This window comes from Calypte anna, chromosome 5, assembly GCF_003957555.1.
Source record: "Calypte anna isolate BGI_N300 chromosome 5, bCalAnn1_v1.p, whole genome shotgun sequence".
NCBI lineage: Eukaryota > Metazoa > Chordata > Aves > Apodiformes > Trochilidae > Calypte > Calypte anna.
This window is the reverse complement of record NC_044250.1, coordinates 8,192,080-8,216,793: the sequence shown is the minus strand read 5'-3', so window position 1 is coordinate 8,216,793 and position 24,714 is coordinate 8,192,080. Positions and strand designations below refer to the sequence as shown.

The window sequence follows — 24,714 nt, the reverse complement described above, 5'->3', positions numbered from 1 at the left end:
CCTCATGCTATGAAACTGCACTGTTCCAGTCTTGAGAGGATAGGTGGAATATCTAATCCTACCTGCTTCTCTCCTTGCAGGACTATATTGATACTGAGTTGCTCCTCTGTGGGGAAAACGTGAACCAGAGCAATTTGCTGTCCTATGCCAGAGAAGCTGCTGACTTTGCAACAAATTACCAGCTGCCTTCCTTGGATTTTGCAATTAACCACTACGGGCAACCAGATGTAGCAATGTTTGATTTTACTTCCATGTATGCATCTGAAAATGCTGCACTTGTCAGAGAGAGGCACAGACACCAGCTTCTGGTGGCACTTGTGGGAGATAGTTTGCTTGAGGTATATCTTGGAATGGCTTCCAAGTAATTGTGTTTTTTTCTTTGTTTCTCTCTAAATTCAGCTGTCCATTGTACTCTCCAAAGCAAACTGTATTTTCTTACATGTCCTGAAACAATGGTACCTTCTTTGGAAGAGACTTTTTTATTCCCTTTTTCTTTTTTCATGCTGTAGGTTATGTGCTGAAGTACTGCTTGGCAGGCAGTTTCTGGCTAAGATTCTGCTTTGTTTTATGCAAGCTGAATTTCTGTCTGAAAATTGTGAGCTAGCTGTGTGTCCTCAGCTTGGGTGCCTGGCATAAGTTTTCTGACTTCCATCACAAAGAAAAACTTGGTTCAAATTTTTATTGCAGTCTCTTTGCCTTACTATGTTCTCCTTATGAAGTGAAAAGCATACCACAACTAGTATATTTTTTTAAACTCATGCTGTTGGCCTGAAGTGTTTGAAAAGATCAGTCAAAGCACAATTTGGAGATGAGAAAAAAAATATCTTTTTTCCCTTTTTTTCCCTGACTTAATTCTTGAGCACTGAGTAATTGTTTTTTCCCCTCAGCCTTTACCTTTTGAGGTTAAGAAATTTGTTTTTTGTGTCGAAGTTAAAAAAAGAAAAAAGGCAAACAGTCTTTTTCATTACCTAAGACTTGGAGGACAGACAAGAGTTGGCTATGTTGTATTTTAGCTCATGCTGGGTTTTTCTAATGAATGGGTATGAATGGACAGCATGAAATTCCAGACTCCAAATTCACGTTGCAAGTTACTTTTGTAATAAGATGTTAAGAAATACAAGGATTTACAATGCAAATGTTTCTTACAGCCCTTCTGGCCAATGGGTACTGGCTGTGCAAGGGGGTTCCTGGCTGCTTTTGATACTGCATGGATGGTGCGGAGCTGGGCTCAAGGAAAGCCCCCATTAGAAATCCTTGCTGAGCGGTGAGTGCTGCTTTTGTCTCCATCTTTTTTAGCCTTTTAAAGAGTTGCAGTGTTGGCACAAGGCAGTGGAAGACAGAATGCCAACAGGAGACATATACTTTTTTTTTTTTTTTTTTTCTGCAATGGCAGCTAACAATTTACAATAGCATCAGGCTGTTGCTTTCTAACCTTCTGCAGAGATCCAGCAATGTGCATTACATAGGGTTAAAACACTGAGATAAGTCACTAATTACTAGAATTAAATATAATTCTTAAAGAAGTAAACCAAAGATACCTGTGTCAAAACATGAGTCCTCCAACAGTCTCAGCACCTGTATTTTTTAACTGAGAAAGAAGAAAAAGATTTGTTCTGCAACAAGTCTGAATTAATACTTTGACAGCTTTCATAGTTTGTATCTGTGATTTTAACTCTGCATTTTAGCCTAGTAGCCTTGATATGCCCTTTATTTAGACTGATGAATGCATGGAAAAAGAGAATTGCTATAATGCTGCATCATAAGCTTCTCTGTGTCTCTATGTAATGTTGGTTTGACCAAAGCATGAAATCTGTTAATTACACCAGCAATCCTGGTGTTGCTGCGGTCTGATGGCTGAAGCTGCTGACTTTGGTCATGATGGCAAATGTCCTTCTCAGCTACAGCTGCCCAGGCTGTTTTAGGGGCAGGTAAATAATAGAAATAATCATGGTTGTAGTCATGCATTGCTAAGAACAGTGCTTTGAAAAGTTTTAAGATAGAAGCCTGTGGGATGACTCAAACATGGCATAGTCCCAAATGGAAAATTGAACAGCATAATAAAAAAGGCTGTGGTGGTTATAGGAATTGCAGAATGATGGGATTTAGGGCTGTTATGTGGTAAAGAAGTTGCTCCTTGGGTGGAGATTGAAGCAAAACCAGATGACTGAATGATGTAACCTTTTTTTTTTTTTTTTTTTTTTCCTTGATTGCTTCCTGCCTTGGGAAAATATGGGCATAAGTTCTGAGTCTGTCTTTTTGTTGTCCTTTTTATGTCTGGCATCCTTCTCCCACTGAATGGTGATAGGAAATGAGATTGATGTATTATGCATTTGGGGCATAACACTTGTTCTGGCAGAATCAAAATAAGATGCAGGTAGCTGTAAAAAACAAAACAAAGAGACCTTTATTTATTTTGATCAATATCTCCTGTATCTTTTTTTCTCTATAAGAGAAAGCATTTATCGACTCTTGCCTCAGACTACCCCTGAAAATATTAACAAGAACTTTGAGCAGTATACCATTGACCCGGGAACAAGATACCCTAACTTGAACTCAAGCTGTGTCCGACCTCACCAGGTCAGTACTTGAAAGGCTTGCTTGTGAAATCACAGTGAGTTTTTTGTCCAGGAGAAATAGGGCCACAAGTCTGGCATAAGCAAAATCTTCAGAAGACTTCTTAATTTAGATCCAGCTGTTGGTAAAGTTAACCTAGGAAATACCCTCCTTTTTTTCACCCTAAGCAATTCTAATAGTATGTTGCCAATTGCTTTTACTTGTAGGTGAGACAGTTATATGTTACCAATGAGTTACAACAATGTCCTCTTGAAAGAGTAAGCTCCATTAGAAGATCAGTGAATCTCTCAAGACAGGGTATGTGACATCTCATGTTTACTGTGGCTTAATATTTGGTGCCTTCTAAGCATACAAAAGCTTATTGAATTGTTTTCTCACCACTAATTGCAGAGTCAGATGTTCGACCTAACAAGCTTTTGACCTGGTGTCAGAAACAGACAGAAGGTTACCGCAATGTTAATGTCACAGACCTGACAACCTCCTGGAAAAGTGGCCTTGCCTTGTGTGCAATTATCCATCGCTTCAGACCTGACCTCATGTAAGTGACACCTGTAGATCTTGTTGGGTGTACAACATATTAAGCATTTAGCAGTTTATTGTAAGAGCGAGCAGAACAGCGCGGATACTTTAGAGTTCACTTCAATTGCTGTTTTTCACAAGGAAGGGCACATCATTGCCAGGTTTGGGGTATGGAGGGTGGGGTTGGTTTTGCTGTGTGTTTTCTGCATCCTAGCATGCTACTTAACATGAAATATATATGCTTTCAAATGGCTAGGAAGCCTTTGAACCTTATGACTTAGAATCATGTTTGTAGGCGTCACATGTCTATTTAAGACAAAAATTGCAGGGCTTGAAGAATGGGTGAATTGCATTCCTAGGTCCCTGGAGACAGGTTTTTAGTGTATGTTTAAAACCACAGACATAATGGCACTGTCATGAGTTACAAAAATGCCTGGATGAGCCTTAAGTGGGCCATCCTCATCGTGTTGTACTGGTTTCTGTAACAGTCGTGTAGGGAAACACTAGGCCATGGAGGTGCCACAGGAGATGGTAGTTTTGCACAACACTCTGTCCAGAAAAACTCTTGCACATGAGCTGCACAACAAAAGCTGGCCCTTGAAAATTAACTGCTATGGGGACCGACTGTAAGCCAGCATTTCCCTTTTGACCCTGTTTCTGGGTTCCTAACCCTGCAAGACCCAACTTCTTATGTGTGAGTACTTTGTAAGGTTCCTTGGTTAAGGAACCTGACAAGAGGGTCAGGTGTCAGAAAATGGCAATGGGCCAATCCCTGGCACTCGATTGCTGGGCCTGCTTGATGCAGTCTGCAGTGGGGTGACTCTTCTGTCTTCTCACCAATCTCCATGCAGCAGGTGCATTCTCTTGCCTTCTTACACAGATGTGTCACAAATTGAATTATTGTTGGTCTCCCTTTTTTGTGGATAAATGAAATAAATTGTTGAACTCTTTTATGAAGTATGGAAAGTTGCAAAAAATAGGGTGCTTGTTTGTACAGATTTGCTAGAGGATGAGCTGACATTTTAAGAATAAGATCTTCTTTTGCCTTGGTATAGTTTATAAAGATGGGAATTATGGATGGTTTTGTGATGTAAGGAGGGGAGAGAGTCTAGAAAGCAAAGTTATCTTTGCTGTCAGTGAAAAGCATGTCTCTTTGTCTCTTAAGCCCTGCTGCTAGAATGCTGATAGAGCTTTCTGAGTTAACAGACCTCCTGCTGCTTAACATTGTGTTCACATCTTGTTGGCTTTTTGCATTAAATGAGACTGATGAAGGACTTGTCAGATGAAAACCAGGGATGCAAGAGAGGCATCTGCCTGTGGGCTGTGGTCAGGGCTGGAGGGGAGGGCTGGCTGCAGCCCCCTGGCTCCAGAAATAGGCAGAGTGAGCAGGTGAGAGAAATACTTTGGGGGTTCAAAAACCCATGTTTGTTATGAGGACAAAGCACTACCCTGCCTGGAACTTTGTAATTTATTCACATGTTTATTTTAATCATGAATTTTGGAAGCTGTTCAATGGATCAGAGTCTTAGAATAGATCCCATAGAAAATGGATTAGAGAATGGATAACAGTTCTAATGTGTGATATACTGTAGGCCACTGCTAAGTCTGGGTATGACATGGACAGGAGGTCCTCATTCAAACTGTAACACTGTAAAAAGAAATGTAGGGTCTGTGCATGTGTGTGTGTGCACACAAAACATTTTTATTGCATAAAATGCTGGCCTAAACTTACTCCTTTGCTGGTTTATAGAACTAAACAAAATTAGAAAAGTCAATTAGAAAGTCAATTGCTAGCAGGTGAAATCTGTAGTAGCACAGCTGTATTTGGAGAGGAAAAAAGGGTTATTAGCACTTCTGAGGAGGAATTGCATTCCTTAATAAATAAGGGGATCCTTTTTCCTGGGATTCCATCAAAATCCAGTTCTGTGAAATAGCTCTTACATTATATTTCTGGTAAATCTGGGATTTCTATGAGAGTCTTAACTTTGCCATTGTCTAGAATCTGTAACCTTAACATAGTGAAATGCCCATGCTGTTCTGCACCTCTCCAATGGGCAAGGGAACAGAGAGAAAACCACTGATGCCTTTGTGTTGTTTCTGCAGCGACTTTGATGCTCTGAACGAAGAGGATGTTGTCAAAAACAACCAACTGGCATTTGATATTGCTGAGAAGGAGTTTGGGATCCCCCCTATGACCACAGGGAAGGAGGTGGGGTCAGCTGGGGAGCCTGACAAGCTCAGCATGGTCATGTACCTTTCCAAGTTTTATGAACTGTTCAGGGGCACACCTCTGCAGGCAGTAGGTAAGCTGGACCCAGGCTGCTTCTAATTCTTCAGAGTTTGGGGAGCAAAAGCAGTTAATCCAGGGTGCTTCTGAGTAGTGCTCTTGGCCCAAAGTCCTTTCCTAGCTAGGCCATTCTGACATGCGAGCATGCCTGCTTGTGTCTGCCATAGTTACCTTGTGCTTAAAAAAGGAAAGAGGGAAAAACTTGATTGAAGACCTGAGTTTTCTGGGTCTGTGGTAGTTTCAGAAAACAGGAGCAGTTTGAAATCATGTTTGTATATCAGGTCATTAGAGTGATTTTTCTGGTAAGGAAGACTGAGTCCATTCCTGGGCTCCATTTCTCTTTTTTTTCTAAAAAGTCATCCTGTATTGTATATATTTACTTTTGTTAGCCTGGGTTTCTTATATAATGGCTATCAGCACACAGCTGGAAAATTCTGGATTAGTCAAAGTATTTAAAAAAGACATAGTAAAAAAAGTACATTAAAAAGTACATTAAATCTGAATAAATTTCCTAAGTGGTTGTTTTTTGAACAGATGCTGGTGACAAGCAAAATGGAGAAAATAATGATCTTTATTCAGAAAAATCATCTAACTTCATCTTTAATAATTACATCAATTTAACTTTACCGAGAAAGCGAGTACCCAAGGTAAGTGTACTTGGGGACAACTGGTATCCATTGTCCATGCCAGCCTTCTTCGGTTGTAGGTAGAAATGAGAGAAAGAGGAGGATGTTTTATAAAGTGTGTTTGTAAATTGTTTGTAAATTGTCATTTTCAGCTTGAAATATTTGAGATCCGAGGTCTATTATGTGTATTTTCTTTTATGCTTTTTTTGGGACATTTTTCTGAAGGGATTTTTAGAAGGTTTTGTGCAATGCTAAATTGTAAGGGGTTTTTATTTGTGGGGGGCTTTGGGTTTGTTATTCTTAAGATAGGAAAATCTGGAATTTTTCTGGGCTATTTCTATCTTTAAAAAAATAGTACTGTAGTTCTCTATTCCCAGAGTTAAATATCCAGCCATAACACTATATATCACTTCAAATAGTTATTGGTATGTTAGAATGCTTGCTGATTGGGAGGGAGTGCTGGTTTTTAACAAAAGCAGCACTTTGAACAGTTTGTGGATGCTTCCAGGTTTCTGCAGGGAAGCTTTGAAACAGATGTATAAAGCCTGCAACGGGTGACAGACAGTGGGCAGGTTGACTGGCTAGACTGAGATAATGATCTCCTAGTCATACTGATACAGTCTTCTCTCTTGATCATTTATTAATGAAAATTTTCTGACATGTCCTGTTTCTGTGTCTGTATGAAATGCATCCACGCCCAGGTGTGTTGTGATCAAAGACTCTAGGGCCTTGAAAAGGGGTGTGGAGATGGGAGTTAATACTGGCAGAGATAGGGCACTGTGCAGTAGGAGTGTTGTCTATGTGTTTCTGAATGGATTAGAACTTCAAAAATTATATATGATTTAATTTAAAAGTTAGTCTAATTGAATTATTCAGTAATAAACTGTTTCACCATCTACCTATTCATTAACTTGGTCCACTTTTGAAAGGAGACCTTGAGGAGGGGCTTTGCTTTCACAGCCAAGCCTACCTTCTTTTTAACTTCCATTTAAGTGGCAAGTGTCTGCACAGCTTGGCTCAGAGGCAGCAGTGTTTCAAGTCCAACTGCTGCAGATTAACTAACAGAAGTCAGACAGCAGAGAGTTCCACAATAGTGAATTTAACTTTGGTATTTTCGGAAGCACAATTTAATGCAAAACTGTTCCAGATTTTGAGTTTCCTAGGCTAGCAAAAAAACCTGTGTGTCAGCTATGATGAGTCTCAAGTTTTTGTTGTTTTCTTTTGTCTATGTTTTCCTTTGTTTTGTTTTGTTTTTTCCTTCTCTATTTTAAACACACCTTCTTAGTGCTTCCACCACTCTTTTCCTTCATTTACACTGATGTAGAGACCACTAAGGTTCTCCTGCAAACGTGCAAATTTCCTACTTCTTTTGGAATTCTGTCCTTAATAAAAGTTGAAGTGTATGTGTATGCACTACATTTCTCAGTATTTTAATATCTTGCTTATTAAATTTGTTGGTATTTTCTCCGTTTCAGTGGAAATGTGATTATTTTCCTTTCATTTTTTCACTAGAAGAATTGCTCCAGAATGTCCAAGTATTCCCTAGACTAACTTAGAGATTGAATATTTTCCATACAAAACAAGATTTTCAAAACCTGTGGACAGTCAATTGCCCAGTAACCTCATATATCCTTGTTAGGAAGAAATTTTTCTCTGCCACCCACATATACACAAAACCAAGTGACATGTTTCCCCCCTAACCAAGCAGTGAGAAACCAAATAGGCAAACTAAACATTGCTTTGTCTTGTGGGTGTCTTCTTTGAAAAAAAAAACCACCTTTTTTATGACCACAGTGATGTTGTTTTTCCATGAGTTATTTGCAGAATAGGCTCTTAGTAGCAGGGAGAGCTTTCCATTACTAAGCCATACAGTAATGACTAACCTTCTGTCACGAAATAAGCCTTCTGCAATAACAGGAGACCTATTTCTTGGCCCTACATGAAAGCATGAGGTGAAACCTGGGGCCCTCTGGTTTCACACTTGTTTGAAAGGAGAGTAGAAGTGATGTTTTCCAAGTCAGCTTGGGAAGTGGGACTGTCAAGACATTTTGTGTGAGGCTTTGCAGTCTTTTCATGAATGGGGTATGGCACTTAGCATTGGTTGGGTTGGGACAGAGATTTGTGAATGCCATAACCATCTGAAACCATCTGGGAAGTGAAGCTCCTTAGAAAGCAACTGTTTAAGAGTTTGGCTGTGGCTTCTGTTTTATGGTTCTTTCCCCTGCAAAAAGGGGTGCTGAGCATTATCCAGGTATGACAGTGGAGAGCACTTGTATATCACAAAGTCAAAAACCAGCTGTGTCACTAAACTTTCCCATACCATCTAGTTTGTCCTTTTGTTTGGCTGGGAGAGGGATCCTTATCTGGGCCCTGGTTGTGAGAGACCAGGAAGTGAGGCCCTAGAGCTGGTGTGGCCCTCGCTGTTCTGGCAGCACATGCATGGCTGGATAATGTTTTCCATTCTCCTACTGTGTCAGCCTGGCTGGAGAGGAACTGAGATTTCCTGTGCTCCAGACTAATAAATGAATGGAGGTGTTTACACATTAAAGAACACAGTCCTTTTTCTTGGAGGCTTGCTAAGCAATAAAATTGCTTTGTCTTTCACTTCTTTGTAAATGTGTTAATAGTAGTGTTTTATGTAAGATTTTTGAAATGCAGCTTCTTGTTTGCTCCATTCACTTAGGCAAATTCTGCTTTTATGTGGTACAGATGATTATGCAGAATAGATTGTGCTGTTATGTTGTTCACTCTTCCTGGTAGACTAATGATTATAGGTAGTGTAAAGCTAGCTTATTAAGAGCTAGTGCTTGAAAGACTATGTACCAAAGTGTACAAAGTAATAAAAATATTCTCATTCAATTCTTTTGGTGTTTGTCCAGAAGTTGTTTGGGATTACTTCTATTCACTGCATAATGATTTATTATAAAAAGTGAAAACATAAAAAGGAAGCCTTTATTCTTTGATCTTTCTCTTTATTCTTTTTTTTTTTTTTTTTTTTTTTTTTAAGTTGACTAAGTTACAGCGTGGGCAAATGCAAATTATTGGAATTCAGTTTATTGAGTTTATTGCTTATAAAATATAACCTAACATAACATTCATCAGGCAAAAATAACTTTTCCATGGCACCAAATCATCAAGATTGATTTTAATAAGAACTCATACAAATTTTTAAGCATTGACTATTTTGCTAGTTCATGCTGACTTAGCATGAAGTATTATTTATTGTGTAATTTTAGTTCAGTAAATGATGGAATATATGTGTAGCTTGAGCACAAGGTAAGTAGTTTGGTTGTTTTAGTACTGTAATGTAAAGTCACAGTTGGGGAGATGAACCTTACAAGGCAGACAGGGCTTTAAGGCAGACAGTTAGTACTCCAGAAAAGGAGATACAGATGCACTGCAAATACATGATCTACATGCAAATATCTAGGTTAAGAGATGTGGAGGGAATAGTGAAAGAATTTTTGATTTTGTTATTTATATGGAAACCAGTGCAGTGTAGATTAACATGAAAGGAATAACTAATGCTGTGATGGCTTTTCCTTCAAGGATGTGCTAGTGCTTAGTAAATTACAAATTTAAAAAGAGGCGTCAGTGTTGTAGGGCCTGCGTTCAGCAAAGTGTGTGAGTGTATTTTCACCCATCAGAGTTCAGTGGGAGCTCATAGGGGTTTACAGGGTAAATTTTACAGATGTGATAACCATCACAAGGACTGCCAGGCTTCTCAAATGAGGAATGGTACTGCTGAGCTGGTGGAAGTTAACAAGGACCCTTGCAAACTGGCACTGCTCACCTCTGCATGCCCTGTATAACAGAAGCCACACCACACTTTCCCAGTTAGGAAAGTTAATATCCTAGGAGCAACTGCTTGGGTAAACCTGGTAACTGCTGCAATAATCCTTATAACTTGTTTTGACTTTATCATTTCAGGTGGAAGGGAAAACAGAAGAAAAGGAGACTAACAAAAGGCGTCGAAAAGGTCTCTTTGGTCTCTTTGAGGAGGTTGGTGTTCAGTGGTGTTCACACATATCCAGCTCATTGATGAGGACCAGAGCTCATGGGAGTCATGGGACCAGGGCTTGGCCTTTTCTGCATGGTGGAATCAAAAGCCTCTCTCCTTAAAATCTTGAATTTACTGTGGTGTGCACTAAAGAAAAGCTAATTTTATTAAATCACTTTATAAGGAGGAGAGCATTACTTAAATTACATGGGATTTTGTTCTGAAACAAGTAACTGTTGGGGTTTTTTCCTTTTCCCAAATGAATTTTAAAAACATTTTTGTTTGAAGAGCTTGCAGCTTGGTGTCTAGCTACTCTCTGATAAATAACCTTTGCAATTCAGCTTTATCATCACCAGCACCAGTTCAAGTTCGCTTTTCGCTTTGCTCTAGGACCAAAGAAAATATTTTTTAAGTGACTTTTGCGTTTTTAACTATAATTTTTAGTTTATTGTAGACTGTATTTCCTTTCATCCTTGGGTGGTAGGGATGCTTTTATCTTTCTCTTCATGAATATCATACTTAAACTCAAGACAAATATAGTTTTTTGTTTCCTTGCAGGCTTCAGGCTTTTCAAGCCAAGGGACAAATTCTGGGAAAGAACAGGGTGATGGTAGAGAAGGAATGAACCAGAATAAAGTTAAATCAATGGCAACTCAACTCTTGGCAAAGTTTGAAGAGAATTCCACAAATACAAGTTTTCGGAGGCAGGTAGGTCATAGATAGAACACAAAAATAATCTGTGAAATTGAATTGTAGTACATCCTGGTGAATGTGATGTAGATTTCTGAAAGAAAAAACGGATCTGTTCTGTGTTTGAAGTGGGTGATTTATTTTTTTTTTTAATTTGTTATGCAAATTAAAAGTATTTGAATACTTAGTGAAGAAAAATGACTAACATAGATTAATCAAATTGTGTTACTATTGTGTATAAGTATGTATTAGTATAGTGTAGTGGAATTGCAGTGGCTAGAAAAGCCAGTAAATCAGTCTGTAGAATTGTTGCTTTATGTGGAAGTCTAAGTTGACTTTTTTTTTTCTTATATTCTATGAATAAATGGCACTAGGTATCCAGTGGAATCTTTATTTGTGACTAGCAGTGTGTTAAAAATAATTCTGTGCTGTCAAGGTAGGGATGATAAGATCAAAATCTCATCTTAGCCAGTGAGATGGTGTGAATCAGAGCAGTTTGAATCTGTCACCTGGAAGATCTAAAGGAAGAACGTGCAATGTGACGAGGTTCTGTCAGGGGTGGTGGTGTTCTTAATTCTTTGTGCTTGTAGCCATTTTCTTATTCATATATTTAAGTCCTCCAAAAGTGTATGCTTTATAGGTTTCAAATGACTCTCTTAGTCCATGAACTGCTGTTGTTTGCACTCCACCTAGCTACTTGTCAGTGCCCAGAGCCTTCAGCATGTGGTACTTGTGTGGAGGTTTCTTTGGCCGTGCTGAAGAAGGCCTCACTGTGTTTCCTTTAGATCATAACCTGTCTTCAAGAGTCCTGAATGTGCTGAATTTTATAAATATCTTTGATGGTAGAAGGAGTTAGTAAAATGTGTGGGTGACAATAATCTCAAAATGTATTAAGCACCATAGTAACATGTTTTTAAAAGTAATTTTTATTTCTTTCTGTCTCCAAATTTCTTTGAATCCTATTTACTGTCTTCCTTGTTCTTTTTCTGCTCTGTCTTTATAATTTAAAAAATGCTTTACAAGGAGCTAATAGATAGACCATCCCTGCTCTCTTCTGGCCCTCCTGCTAATCCTCGCTTTGCTAAGCCTAAGGATTCAAGTCTTCTTCCACCTCAACCAAAAAGGCAGGTAGGAATTCATATGGGTAACATGTGACAAGCCCACCATTTATTTCTCTTACAGCTATGTAACTATAGAATTCTATCTGTATGTAATCTGCAGACTCAACAGATACTTTTATCTGACAACTGTGGAAACCCCATAAAGTTTAAGGATATTTTACACCTGCTTGACCAGATGAGAAAACTATTTGAAAGAATTAATAAATCTGTAGGAAAAAAGCTGCAAACATAGGTGTTGATTTCTGTGTTATCACATGTGGACTCCAAATTGTATAAAAATCATTACACAGCTATATTTAACATGCAAAAAATTCTACAGCAGTACCTGAAAATTTGTCTGTGCATGTACTTGATGCTTTGGGCTGTTTTAATGGTAAGACAGAGTAAGTTTCCACTCAGAGACACCTGGCAGAAATGTCTAAGGTAAAAGCTTGAACACTGAAAAACTGGTATTGATGCCCAGGTCTTATTTTGTTCCTTCAAGTAGAACTTGAGATAAGAGTCTCTGCTGAAAGCTCTTTTGCAGCATCATATACATAGGGCGATTTTTTTTTTAATACATTATCTGAATTTTTCTCTCAGTTTTAACAATAAAAGCAATCTCATATCCAGTAATAATGATATTCACTTTACATTAGAGTTTTAAATGGAAGTAAATATCCTGTAGTAGCATTTATAAAGCAGCCTGCAGGGCAATATGATCTGCATTGCATGCATAAATCTGCAGATCTGCCTCATGAGATTGTGAATTCATAAGTGGGCTAAGAATTGTTGCAGGAATGCTATTCTGGAATAATAGGACCACACTGCAAGTTGATTGGCATTATGCTTTTTAATTTTAATTCTGAAAAAATTTTCAAAATTTGTGTATTATATTGAAATGGACAGCTGGGATGAAGTAGAAAACTCATTAAAAGACTAACTGAAGGTCAGTTTTAGTTGAAATCTTTTGTTTACTTCAAAATCTATTTTATAAGAAGATTCAAATTCTAAGACCTATTCTGAGCTCCTCAAAGCTGCAATACATTATAGCTTGACCTGGGTTAGAATAGATCTAGAACATTGCCAAGAACTGCTGTTGGTATTATTACAATATGATTGTCAGTTTAGTTTGAGACAGATGAGATGCTAAAAAAAAACAAAACAACCCACCACAAAACCATTTCTAACAACTCTAGAAGGAGTTATATTGTCATATTCTTCTACACCAATGCCATCAGCATTTGTCTGTACAAAACGAGACAAACCTACAGAGCAATGTCAAGACCTGCACAAGTTGTGTAGGACTGATTTATTTCAGTGCATGAATACAAGCATCAGAAGTGTAAGTGATAGTGTGCAAAGAGAGCTGGGAGAACATTGTTTTTCTAGCTGTGCATGACTGTGCTGTGCTTTCAGAAGCATCCTTAGAAGTTGCATTCAATGCATGGTGGTGCAGAAAGCAGATTTATTTTTTTTTTCACTTCAAGTGTTTCCCAGTTTCAGGTGGTAGCTAGGAGTGAACACGAGGTCAGGGAACCCAGACTATCTTTAAATGGGTCTGATCATATGGCCAGGAGAGCAAAGACTGTACAAAAAACAGATACCCAGACCAGTCTGTCAGAAACCTCTGAAAATCTCGCCTCTGCCTGTTCTGCTGCATTTGTACTTTCTGGAGTGCTTGAGCGTCTTCAGCACCTGGAGGAAAAAATGAAACAGGTGACAAGCAATTTCTTTCTTTCTGTCTCTTAACTGCATATATTTATATGTATACTCTGTTTTCCTAAAATATGCTGTTTTTTTTTCTTTGTCGACTTTAGGCTATATTAAGGCAATTAAAAGTCTTTCTACACACTTGCTGTCTGATTATATATGTGACATTAACAGAAATCTCCCTTTTTCTTTCTTTTCTTATCTTTCCTTACCTGGCACTTATTGCAGAGAAGAGCTCAGACCATAGCAAATAGGGAATTCCATAAAAAGAACATTAAAGAGAAAGCAGCACATCTTGCCTCAATGTTTGGATACATGGAGTTTCCAAAGGTGAATATTAGGTTTTACACCTGAAAAAGTACTGAGTTAGAAGACATACAAGAATTCATGGGGAGGGGGGTAGAAAAAATTGCAGTGGTCTTGTTTTTATCTTTCCTTTCATCCTGGGTAGATATGAAATATAATCTGAATTCCATTAAAATTGGTAAAAGCCTTTTTTAAAAATATATTTTTGCATCATTTAATTGAGGTAAAACAAAATCTAAATCAGAAAGCTAGTCAGAGTACTTTGGCACTAAAGAAATGCTACAATAAACCTTGTCTTGTGGTTAAGTAGCTCAGATTTTCTAATTAATTGGTAAGCAGTAGCTCTCAGTCAGCACAATCTGTCATTTTTTATGTTTTGTTGTGCTTTTTCCCATCATTAATTTACCTTCCTGCCCACTGTAAATATTTTTAAAAGAAAACCAAATATAATAACATCATTTGTTGTGAAAGTTTTGCTGTGATTATTTCTGTGGCTACTCTCTGTGCAGAAACAAAGAAAACAGCAGAATCATAGTTACTATCTTCCTGTTTTTCTGATGCATGACTGTGAAATTATTCTCTTAACCTGTGCTAATGTCAGTGTCTCTTTGATAACTCTCCTGTTTCTGCTCTACACAGAATAAGCTACCTACTAAAGGCTTATCCCATTCTCAGCCCCCAACTCCCACTTGCCCTCAGCCTCATGATTCAGCTGGTGCCTCTTCTGCATCATCTGTTGGTTCAGCTTCCCCTGCTGTTCCTTCTAGACAGGTACTTAATTAACAGATCTTTCCTCTAAAATCCAAACTTCTGCTAATGCTGCTCGAGAAGTAACTTGGATGGAAGATGCTGCCAGTAGGTCTGTTGTAGTTATAGTCCACATTTGAATTGAACTTCACTTTGTTCATTGTTAATTTTCAGTATTTGTAAGAGGAAAGTTATAGTAAAAATAATTCAGATATAAAGCTAAAGAACAGAGTTAAATAGTTCACAAAAATTCTGCTTTAACTCTGAAAACTTTGCATTGCAGCTTATTTTAAACATTCTGTTGTTGGATACTGCAGACGTGCCTAGCAGAGAGAGAGCTTCACACTCTATATGGGCTGGGTTAGTTGTTCTTGGGTGGTGTTTGTGTTTCTGTATGAACTGCAGGGAGAAACCTGCACAATACTGGTTATTTTAGCTAGAGGACATGTCTGAGAATTTTAAGAGCACTTCTCAATACAGACTGATTTTATTGTCGATTTGTTTGTTTATTTATTTATTTATACTTTAAAATAATTTCTGCATATTAATTGCTGGAACACAGTGTTTTGTCACAGCAAACTTCACAGAGAGGAAACAAGCATGCTCTGACAGTAGATACTGTTACAGATACTCAGTTCTTACTATTTACTCCATGTTACAAAGGGCTATGTTTTTACCTGTGGAAGGTAAGATGACATTGGCTTCTAACTCTATATGCTTTAGAATTTTAATTGAAGAAAAAAAATATTTTTCAGCATTTCAAGGCTGAATCCAAAACCAAACACTATGTGAACAACCCTTTATAATATGAAAACTAGGCTCTTAATGATATGGAAACTCTGTCAGTGATAATTTTACTAGGATTTTACATTTTTTTCTTAGAGAACATTTGGTCTGAGCAATCATGTTTACTTTAATTGAAAATGCTCTCTCCAGAGGTAATGGCAGAATGCAGCACAGTTGAGGCAAAATCTTGTTTTGCCACCAGCACAGTAAATAAGCCTTCATCTCCTTTGCTAAGAGTTTGGCTGGTTAGGTATTCTTTGGCAGATCTGCATGCATGAGCATCTTCTTGCCTCACATACTGATCAGTAGGGTCATACTGCTTAGGTCCTCTTGTACAGTGTGAGCATTACAAATGTCTAAATATGGTGCATTTGGCACTGCATATTTGAGAATGTTTAAATAGCAGGTCTGCTAATGAACAGTCAAACATTTACTTGCCTTTCTTTTGAGGCAGATGGGTAATAGAAAGCTGATTCAAATGAATCCCAAGTGATGATGGATTACTGTAGATATTTCAATGAGAAAGGTATTAAGTAGATTTTCTTCAAAACAAATAAAAAAGGCAAAAACTTTAAAAAAAACTTCTTTGCTGTCATTGCTATAGGGGTAAGTAAGAGGGAGTGGAGTAGTTAGGCAGTGTTAGTCAGTTGTGGCATCTGAGCAAGGCTGTTGCAGAAAAGAGGAAGGTGTCTGTACTCTGCCCACCATCAGCACAGTAAGAGGTCATGTGTGGTCACCATGGAAACAGAGATTCAGGTCAGGCTTGGGGATAGGCCTAGAGGCCCCTTGAATGGTAAGGAGCAGGGTGCTGGGGCAGGCCTGCAGCATGGGCACCCTTTGGAGCAGATTATGTCACTGTGCACTTATTTTATGCAAGTAAAGTGGATCCTGCCTGGGAGACGGGGTGAACTGAGTGGGCCTTTGGGCCTATGCCCAGGGATGTTATTTGCCTTGGTGTTATTCCAGTGAAGTATTAATTCATGTGCAGGACTTTGTTTCTCCATACTTTTTGTGTGCTGTGAGGTTGGTACAATCCTGTGATACCCTTGTTATTTTAGATTTACCTCTCTTTGGCAAGTTCTGTTCCTCTTCAAGCTACACAGGCTACATTTTGGTTTACCTTGTTTACCTTTTGTTGTTTCTCAAGCAAAATTTTTCCAAGAAGCAGTTTTCTTACTGCTGTTTTCACTGTAAGAGTACTATATTTTCAGGGAACATCTGCTGATGCCTTGATTTCCTACCAGACAATCTGTCTGTGCCCATTCCTGGTTGAATTGTTTCCATCTTTTATCTTTTATGATTGCTCACTTGTCAGAACACAAAAATTTTATCTTACTCTGTAACAAACATTGGCTAAATGGGCAGCGCTATATAAATAAATTTGATAATATTTCAGGTGCATGGTGCACATTTCCGAGTACTGTGCATGATAATACAACAATATATTTGGACCTCTGTGCTGTGAATATGTACCAAGAATTGCCTGTCTTTGTGTTAGCTTGAGGGTGGGGTTACAGGACTCAGAATTTTTATTTGTGGACTCTGTTCTGAGCGCTATCACTAGATAAGTTGACTTAAGTATGAAAAAATATGTCAGGATTTACTAACTGGCCAGCAGAAAGAGGTGCCTCATGTCCATGTTCCTGCTTTTTTGCCATCAGAAGAACAGAAGGTAATAGAAGTCTTTCAGTTTTGTAAGACACTGTGAAGTATGACCTATAAATATCAGCACCCTCCCATCCTTTAAATAGTACTGTCATTTTAATTTCAGGTGAGTACTAAGATTGTTATCAGGCATGACAGTCCTACAGATCTTTTAAATTTTCATCAGAATAGTATTAGTTATGGTGGTAGGTGTATTGAAAATGGTGGTAAAGAAGTCTTACTGTCTTATTACAGAAACCTGTTTAGTAAGCCTCAGTTCTGAAACGAGGACTTGAAAGGAGGGCTGTAGAAGTGTGGAAGCATATTGTTTCTTTTAAAGACTTACAGTCATTACAGTCTATTAAGAATTGACTTCTATGTGATACTGTCTGCAAATCAAAACTACCTTCTAGCTTTAAGCAGCTGTCAAAACTCACATAGGTAGAATTATGGATTAACAAATAAGATGTCAAAACTCACATACGTAGAATTATGGATTAACAAATATTATATTATAGGCTGGGCTTCAGTTATTCCTCTTTTCTGTTTAAAGTTGGGTTGGCCTTCACAAAACTCTTCATCTGAGCTTTGCATGTGTGAATCCACACAATACAAGTGTAAGAAAAATAAAGATGTTGCAATCTTTGCAGGCTTTGTTGCCTGCAGAGTTTGGCCCAAGTACTTCCATTCAATGACGTGACTCTAATTACTAGTAGTAAGCAGGGCTTGGGTGTTCCCTATACACAGTAACTTATTACTCAAATGTTGTTTATCTCAGAGGTAAAATATATGTAGCAGGTAGTACTAAAAATAAATAGATCACCCTGGAGGCAAAAAAAAGACATGGAAAATCATTATGGATATAAACAACGAAGGGGAATCATGGTATGTTTTTGGAGGCAGAGAACGTATTTCCTTTGTTTTATGGAAATACTACTGAGGCTTACGTGTTGGTTGGCTATGGTGTTCTAAACAGGAGCACAAGGAAATACAGAAGGCAGCTTTCTCTTCCCACATTAATAACCACCTTGATCAACCTGCTGGCTTTGGCAACATTGTCATTGACATGTTGATAGTCTCAGTGAATCACAAACAGGCATTTTTAAGTGTTTTCTTGGTTGTTTCTTGAGTCTCCTCATGTAAGGGAACTCTTTGAGATTCCTTTCCAGCAAAATATTTAAAGCTACTGGTATAAACCTACCTGAATTGTGAGCAGTAGCCTGGTACATACTGAGAGTAGCACCAGAACTACAAAGTTGCACACAGGTTTGGGACTTCATGTACAGCAGTAGCCACAAGGTTAGTAAGTGCATGAGCAAAATATTAAACCTATTATGTGTATGCTGAGTTTCTAGGGTACGTGAGCAGCATCAGACAGGCAGAGATCTGTGTGCTGTTGACTTAAGCTAAGCTGTCAGCTTCTCTAAAGCAATGTGTGTAGATTGGGGTCAGACCTAATCTCCTGCATCTGGAGTTTATTAAACTTTCATGATTAAATAAGTAGTGATGTTATAGAAGTCCTTGTCCATAAGCAGAGTGAGTATTAGAGAATATATAGGGGGTTGCTCAGTGGTTGTGCTGTTGTCACAAAAGCCTTGAAGGGCAGCACTGCACTTGCACTCCTCATCCCTCCTGTTCTCTGCAGATTTCTGCTTGTGGTGGTCAGTGGTCAGCCTGGTGAATTCTCATCCTGTGCTGATATTTTGGTTTTGTGATTGAAGGGCATTTGAAAGGACTCCTCTTGACTAACCACATACTGTAAGGACAAAAAGTAGTGATCTTCCACCAGTAATATGTCCTTATAAACATTTTCTCTAAAATGACATGTAATGGTTGCTCTGTGAGCATCAACAAAATATTTCTGTGTGTGACTTCTTGTGCATTTCTGTAGAATGAATCCTGAAATGCCATGGTTTGTGGTCCATTAATGGAATGTGTTACTCCCCATCTTCATTCTGAAATATAACATCAAAGTGAAGAATATCACAAAGCAGGAGGCTTTGTGCTGTGGAGCAGCATTTGCTCCAGGCAGCTATTTCTCTATCATTTGCAGTGAGAAGCGTGTGGGCTGCATAGAAGCCTTCGGTGGCTGCCAGCTGGACCATACTAGACTTTTTCTGCTAGACTTTATTCTGTTCTTTCTCCTAGCCTTTCTTTTTAATTATTTGCATGTTTTCAAGTCATTCTTGTCCTTTTCTTGTTAAATTCTTTTTAAGGATAATTATATCTCCTCCTTCTATTCTTCATCTTCTCCCCATTCCTGGTTAGATGACTGTAGGAAAGGTCTCACGTGCAATTGGAGCTGTGGCTGAAGTTCTTGTCAATCTGTATGTGAATGATCACAGACCCAAGCCACAGCTTCCCCCCCTTGAACTGGTAAGACTAAATTCACAAAGAAAGAATAACTTGAGAGTGGTGTTTCCAGAATCTCATCCCCACTTAAGACCCTGGCTGTGGAGCACTTTAAGCATTATGAAATGTCTTAGTTTAACACTTATTAAGGAATCTAATACATATTGGCAAAACATGCTGATGTGTGGATGGGCTGGAAATGTTGCTCACCACGTCTTCTATTTATATTTTTCTTATTTGCCTGTATGAATTAAAACTTCAGGAGGCTTTTATTAAATGTAATTACTGCTACAATTAGTGACAAAAGACATATTAATCAAGGTAGCTTCTAAGGAAAGTTTTGTACAGTACATGTTTATGCAATTATTTTTAACACACAAATGCTGAATCACCATGCCTCATTTTGAAGAGACATGTTTAAAACTTTCACACTGTTCTGTGCTGAATTCAGAAGTGATCTCTGGACAGAGCTACAGCTTCTTGCCCCATTCCTCACAGTCCATCTCCTGCCTCCACTGCTCAGAGGTGTCAGGTATTGAGAAGTAAAGGAAGGTCTTGTGTGGTGGGGATGACACATTAGCCAGCACTAAGCTCCGATTGTTTCCACTTCATTGTAACTATCTGGCCTGTTCTACTAACATCATATTTTTAAGAATGCAGTTGTGTGTTTTTCCATTTGCATGGTTGTTCATTTGAAAGTTTTGTACTCTGAAATGATCCATCACAGAAAAATGGGTTACTCGTGGCAGATATGGAAGAGGATTCTTAACTTTTAACCACAAGTGTGTGACTCACAACAACAATTTGGCTTGCACTTAACAGTAAAAAAAATGTTCTGATGCTGCCTTTTGATGGCAAAGATCAGTTATGTGGACTGTATGTCCTCTGTCTGAATGTGCCTGGATTCCAGCAAGCCTGTGCCTGCTCTGTCCCACATGTGGTCCCTCCCCTGCAGTGGGGGGAGAAAGAGAAGGAGATGGCAGCAGCTGTGGTAGAGACAGGATGCTTGTCTGTACCCATCTATAACTTAGTAGAATACAGTAACGCAAAGTAATGCAGTCATACCTGCCTCTAATAAGAAAAGTGGCATCTAATCCATTTATAATGTATGTTTCTGTAACTTTTGTATGTACATGCAGAGAGGATGAGATCTGTGGCAAGGAAAGAATGCTAACAGCCAGCCCAAATTTAAAAGCTTTGCAAATTATTTGAAACTGCTAATATGAATCCTACTTTAAAGTCCAGTGAAATAGAAATATTCTGAATATCTATGGGAGGCATGGAATTGATTTTTAAAACAAACCAAGCCCCGTCCTGGCCTGGCATCAGGAGGAACATGACTGAGAGAGGAAGCATGTCTTCAGAGGTGGAAATGGTAGTTCAGACACCAGACTCCAAGACTATTGTTTTTTCTTTCTGAACTTGAAAGAACTAGCCTGTGTTTTCCTCCAGATTGTGTTTGAACTGAATCAGAATGTCTGATTTCTTAGCTCTAAATACATGTTGTCTGAGGCTGGCAAAGTCTGTCTTTGCCCTTGTCTGAGAAACATGGGTGCCTGCAGCCCTGAGACATCAGGGCCTGAGCCAGCATCATGCAGGGTGGTAGAACAGTATTTAGGTCTGCTGCTGCTCCTCTCCTACCTGAGTAAACACGAAATGTCAGTGAACTCCCAGAGGGAAGCTGGGTGCAAGTCCAGCTGAAAACATGCTCCCTAAATTCTTTGTGATACCTTATCTATGAATGGCTGCATAAACCTATAGAATTGCAGCAAATGAGTAATAAGAAGCTGACTGATGCTTATTTTAATTGTGTGTGGAGGAGGCTGTGTAAAACTTCGAGCAGCTAAAGCAGCTGCCCTCTTAAAAAGAATCCATAACGGGATGTAATGCAAGATCTTTATGTGCATTTCTATTTTTATCTTTTAACAGGGATCTCTGCGAAAAGAATTTCCTCCGTCTATTGGAGGGAGTGACATTTGTTATTTCTGCAAAAAACGGGTGTATGTTATGGAGCGGCTGAGCGCAGAAGGCCACTTCTTTCACAGGGAATGCTTCAAGTGTGAAAAATGTTCTACAACACTCCGTTTAGGAATTTATGCCTTTGATGTTGAAGAAGGTAATACAGGAACTGTTTTAGGAATATTTTAAGTTGTCTGAGCATTGATGCTTTTAATGGAACAAGAAAAAAAGATCTGGCTGAGTAGCTCAGGCAGGAGGAAATCTGCCAAGTCTCTTGTCGCATCCATGCTCATCCTTGCTTCCTTGTACTTAGAGTTCTGGTCTTTCGATCTGATTATGATAGTCCTGAGCTTTGATGAAAAAATCCTCAGTGGAAAACAAATCAAATGACCAGGATGTAGTTTGTCTGACCATAGGTCAAAGCAAGGGGGGAAAAAAGGTGATTTTTCTACAATGATAATAGAAAGGATTAAAGACTCAAGGCCCAAGTTGCTTCAATTGCAGTCCAGAGAATCTTCTGTAAGGACTTTATTGAACTGATTATTTGACTTTTTGCTGCTTGATGTCTTATTTTGATTTGTGACATGGTATATATAGAATTTTGGTCTTCTGCTATTCACTAATCTTAAATCAGTATGGTGTATAAATGACCTCACTTTATTTAACAAGTGTGTAGATCTTTGCACTGTAAAAGAAGCCCAGAGCTGTGAGCTATTCAGAGGTTGTGGCAAGTTTCCCGTTATTTTTTCTGCCCAACCATTAATTTCCCTGATTTCATCTTTTTCATAGATGCAACAGTCAGTTTTCAGTCCATATACAGATAAATAAAGCATTATATAATTTATTTTTTTCTCTTGTAGGTAAATTTTATTGTAAAGCCCATTTTAAGCAGTGCAAAATCAGCAGTAAACACAGAAAGAGAAGAGCAACATTACAGCTTCAGGGAAAGGTATGTATTGGTTATATTACTAATGCAGGAAAAGTTGAAGCAGCTTTATGTGAAACAGCATGCAGTATTTGTTTAAGTATGTGTGTGTGAGAAATGTTTTCTACCCATGTCCAAAAGTAGTAAAATCAACAATAAGTATAACTTCCTGATTGTGTGAATTGGTGTATTTGTAGTTTGGTTCTCAATGGAAAATTAACTGTACAAAGTAAAGCTGAACTGAGTGTTTGGAAAAGAATATATATATAAAAACTTGAAAACAGTACAGGAACTGGACTTTCCTTTTCTAGGAGTATATTTAACACATTTTTTAATGCTTTATATAAGGAGGCCACAGAAGCATGGAAGAAAGAGGAACACACAGAGACCACCACAGAAAGCACCTTGTCTACTGCTAGCAGTCCAGAGGACAGGTCCCCAGGTATCCTGACTTCCTTCTTTAGGGGCATACTAAGCTGGCCCCTTCGGGTGACAAGGGATCTGCTTGACATTCCCAGACGCCTGTCTAACTGGATGCATGGTTTTCTGCACGCTACCAATCTTCATTTCAGGGACAATGCATATAACTATACCTACTTGTACGAACTCTTGAGCCTTGGTGTGCCATTCCTCTGTGCTCTTCTAGAGGTACTTACTCATATGTACCGGGAAGCAGAGCTATCACTTGAAAACGTGCTTGAGTGGGTGAAAAAATTCTGTAGGGTTTAAATTCTTCTATGTGTCTTCCTCAGTTGTGCCTTTCAGATTTTCAAAATGAACAGCCTCACTATTTTCTTGAGGTTTTTTTTTGTTTCTTTGTTTTTTACTTTTCATGCAATTTAATGTGTGAGTTACATGAACGATGGATTCCTTCTTATACAAACAAGGTGCAATCAAAATTTTCAGTATAAAATGTACTGTATATTAGAGCATGAAGGGCAATGTCCAGACACATTTCAGAACACAGGTTGATGAAGGATATTTTGTAAATTCCTCCCCCTTCACCCCCGTTTTATTCTGTGATCAGACCATTAAGGGGGTGGTACATTTTAAAACCATTCTTCCTGTTATGTGTCCCACCCCTTTGTTTTTGTTGTTGGTTTCTTAGACCAAGAAAGAACATGTGTTCTTTCAGATATTTGAGGAATATTTATGACAAATGACTGGGTTTTGAAACCTGAATGTGGCGCATCCTTTTTTTCCCCCTTGCTTCCATCTTTCCTCTGGGTTATGAGGTTTATACTGTGCATGAATATGTTAAAAAAATAATAATCGTGTAGTTAATTCACATTGATCCTAGTAATACCTTCTACATTTCTTAGAAGTGATAGATACCCTTTTTTGCTAGTGGGTATAATCTGTACTACAAATTTATTTACAGTTTTGAATAAATTTGAAGATAAAATCTTAGTTGAGTGAAGGCTTGGTTGAAACGCAACAGAACTGGTAGTGTAATTAGACCTGACTTATTTGTCAAATCAAGGCTTCCTAAATAGGTGGCCAATTCAAGGAATATAAATTTAGGGAGCACTCATCTGTAACTAAAGTCTCTGCTGTTATGCCTCTGGGTAGGCACTGCTTCTCTTGTCTTTTGTATTTTTTAAAAATACAGGTTTAGAACAAATAACAAAATCCTACAAAGGCATTCTACCAGAGATTACTTCTTAGTTGGACATTTCACTAATTTCAGCATATAAAGTTGGTGGCAGAAAGGTGAAATTCTATAATCGAAGGAGTTTTAAAGTCAGTGTCTTTCAGCTGTCTTTCAACAAGGTCTGTGTTAATCAGAAGGTGTCAGGGCATGTTAAATAACCCATTTAAAGGCCAGGAGACATCAACATCCCAAATTCTGATTTACTTTCAGCCCAGTTAGCCAATGTGAGGTAAGTGTGTTTCCCTGCCTCCCAAATACTTAAATATTTCAGTTCAGAAGTTAACCAGGAAATAGGTAAATACATAAACATATGTATAGTCTAAAATTAAAAGCATCTGTAACATTTCTTTCTAGCCAAAAAATGTGTCCTAAAAAATAAGAAATATTGTTGCATTCAGTTAATACCAAAGTTGAGGATCACCTTCCAGTGTTCTTAAATGACTGCGCTGCATAGAGGCTGGCAGGTTTGTTTGTTTGTTTTTTAATCATAATTTGGGAAAAGATTAAGTGACTTGTTTGCTTCTTAGGTATTAAAAGGAAATGTGTCTTCTCTTTAAAGTAAATGACAAAGTGGATTTTTCTTCTAGATAGTCTGACTTTCTTAAAACTACCAGGATAAGGCTATTCACATTTTTGAGTGCCTACATATTTGGGGAAAAATTGTTATGTATTTGTACAGAGCTTGAAAAAGTGCTTGAGGAAAATTATTTAGGTATAAGGTAGCATTCATTTGAAATAAATTCCCATTAATGCTGAGACATGTATACAGGAAAACTTCACTACAGTATTGACTGGACACAGTGACAATTAGAGTAACATCATCGGCATCTGT

At 38.2% G+C, this 24,714-nt stretch overlaps 1 protein-coding gene across 1 annotated transcript in view; it reads left to right on the top strand.

Moving 5' to 3' along the window:
* LOC103538468 (F-actin-monooxygenase MICAL2) overlaps positions 1-24,714 on the top strand; it is a 107,049-nt gene that overhangs the window by 45,992 nt on the left and 36,343 nt on the right. Inside the window, exons 8-24 of the mRNA XM_030451533.1 lie at positions 81-338; positions 1,149-1,264; positions 2,451-2,577; positions 2,781-2,871; positions 2,965-3,112; positions 5,197-5,396; positions 5,915-6,027; positions 9,937-10,008; positions 10,565-10,714; positions 11,720-11,824; positions 13,297-13,515; positions 13,738-13,839; positions 14,455-14,586; positions 19,261-19,368; positions 21,274-21,460; positions 22,164-22,252; positions 22,577-22,670. Coding sequence (XP_030307393.1) covers positions 81-338; positions 1,149-1,264; positions 2,451-2,577; positions 2,781-2,871; positions 2,965-3,112; positions 5,197-5,396; positions 5,915-6,027; positions 9,937-10,008; positions 10,565-10,714; positions 11,720-11,824; positions 13,297-13,515; positions 13,738-13,839; positions 14,455-14,586; positions 19,261-19,368; positions 21,274-21,460; positions 22,164-22,252; positions 22,577-22,670 — 2,311 coding nt within the window. The remainder of the gene's footprint in view (positions 1-80; positions 339-1,148; positions 1,265-2,450; positions 2,578-2,780; positions 2,872-2,964; positions 3,113-5,196; positions 5,397-5,914; positions 6,028-9,936; positions 10,009-10,564; positions 10,715-11,719; positions 11,825-13,296; positions 13,516-13,737; positions 13,840-14,454; positions 14,587-19,260; positions 19,369-21,273; positions 21,461-22,163; positions 22,253-22,576; positions 22,671-24,714) is intronic.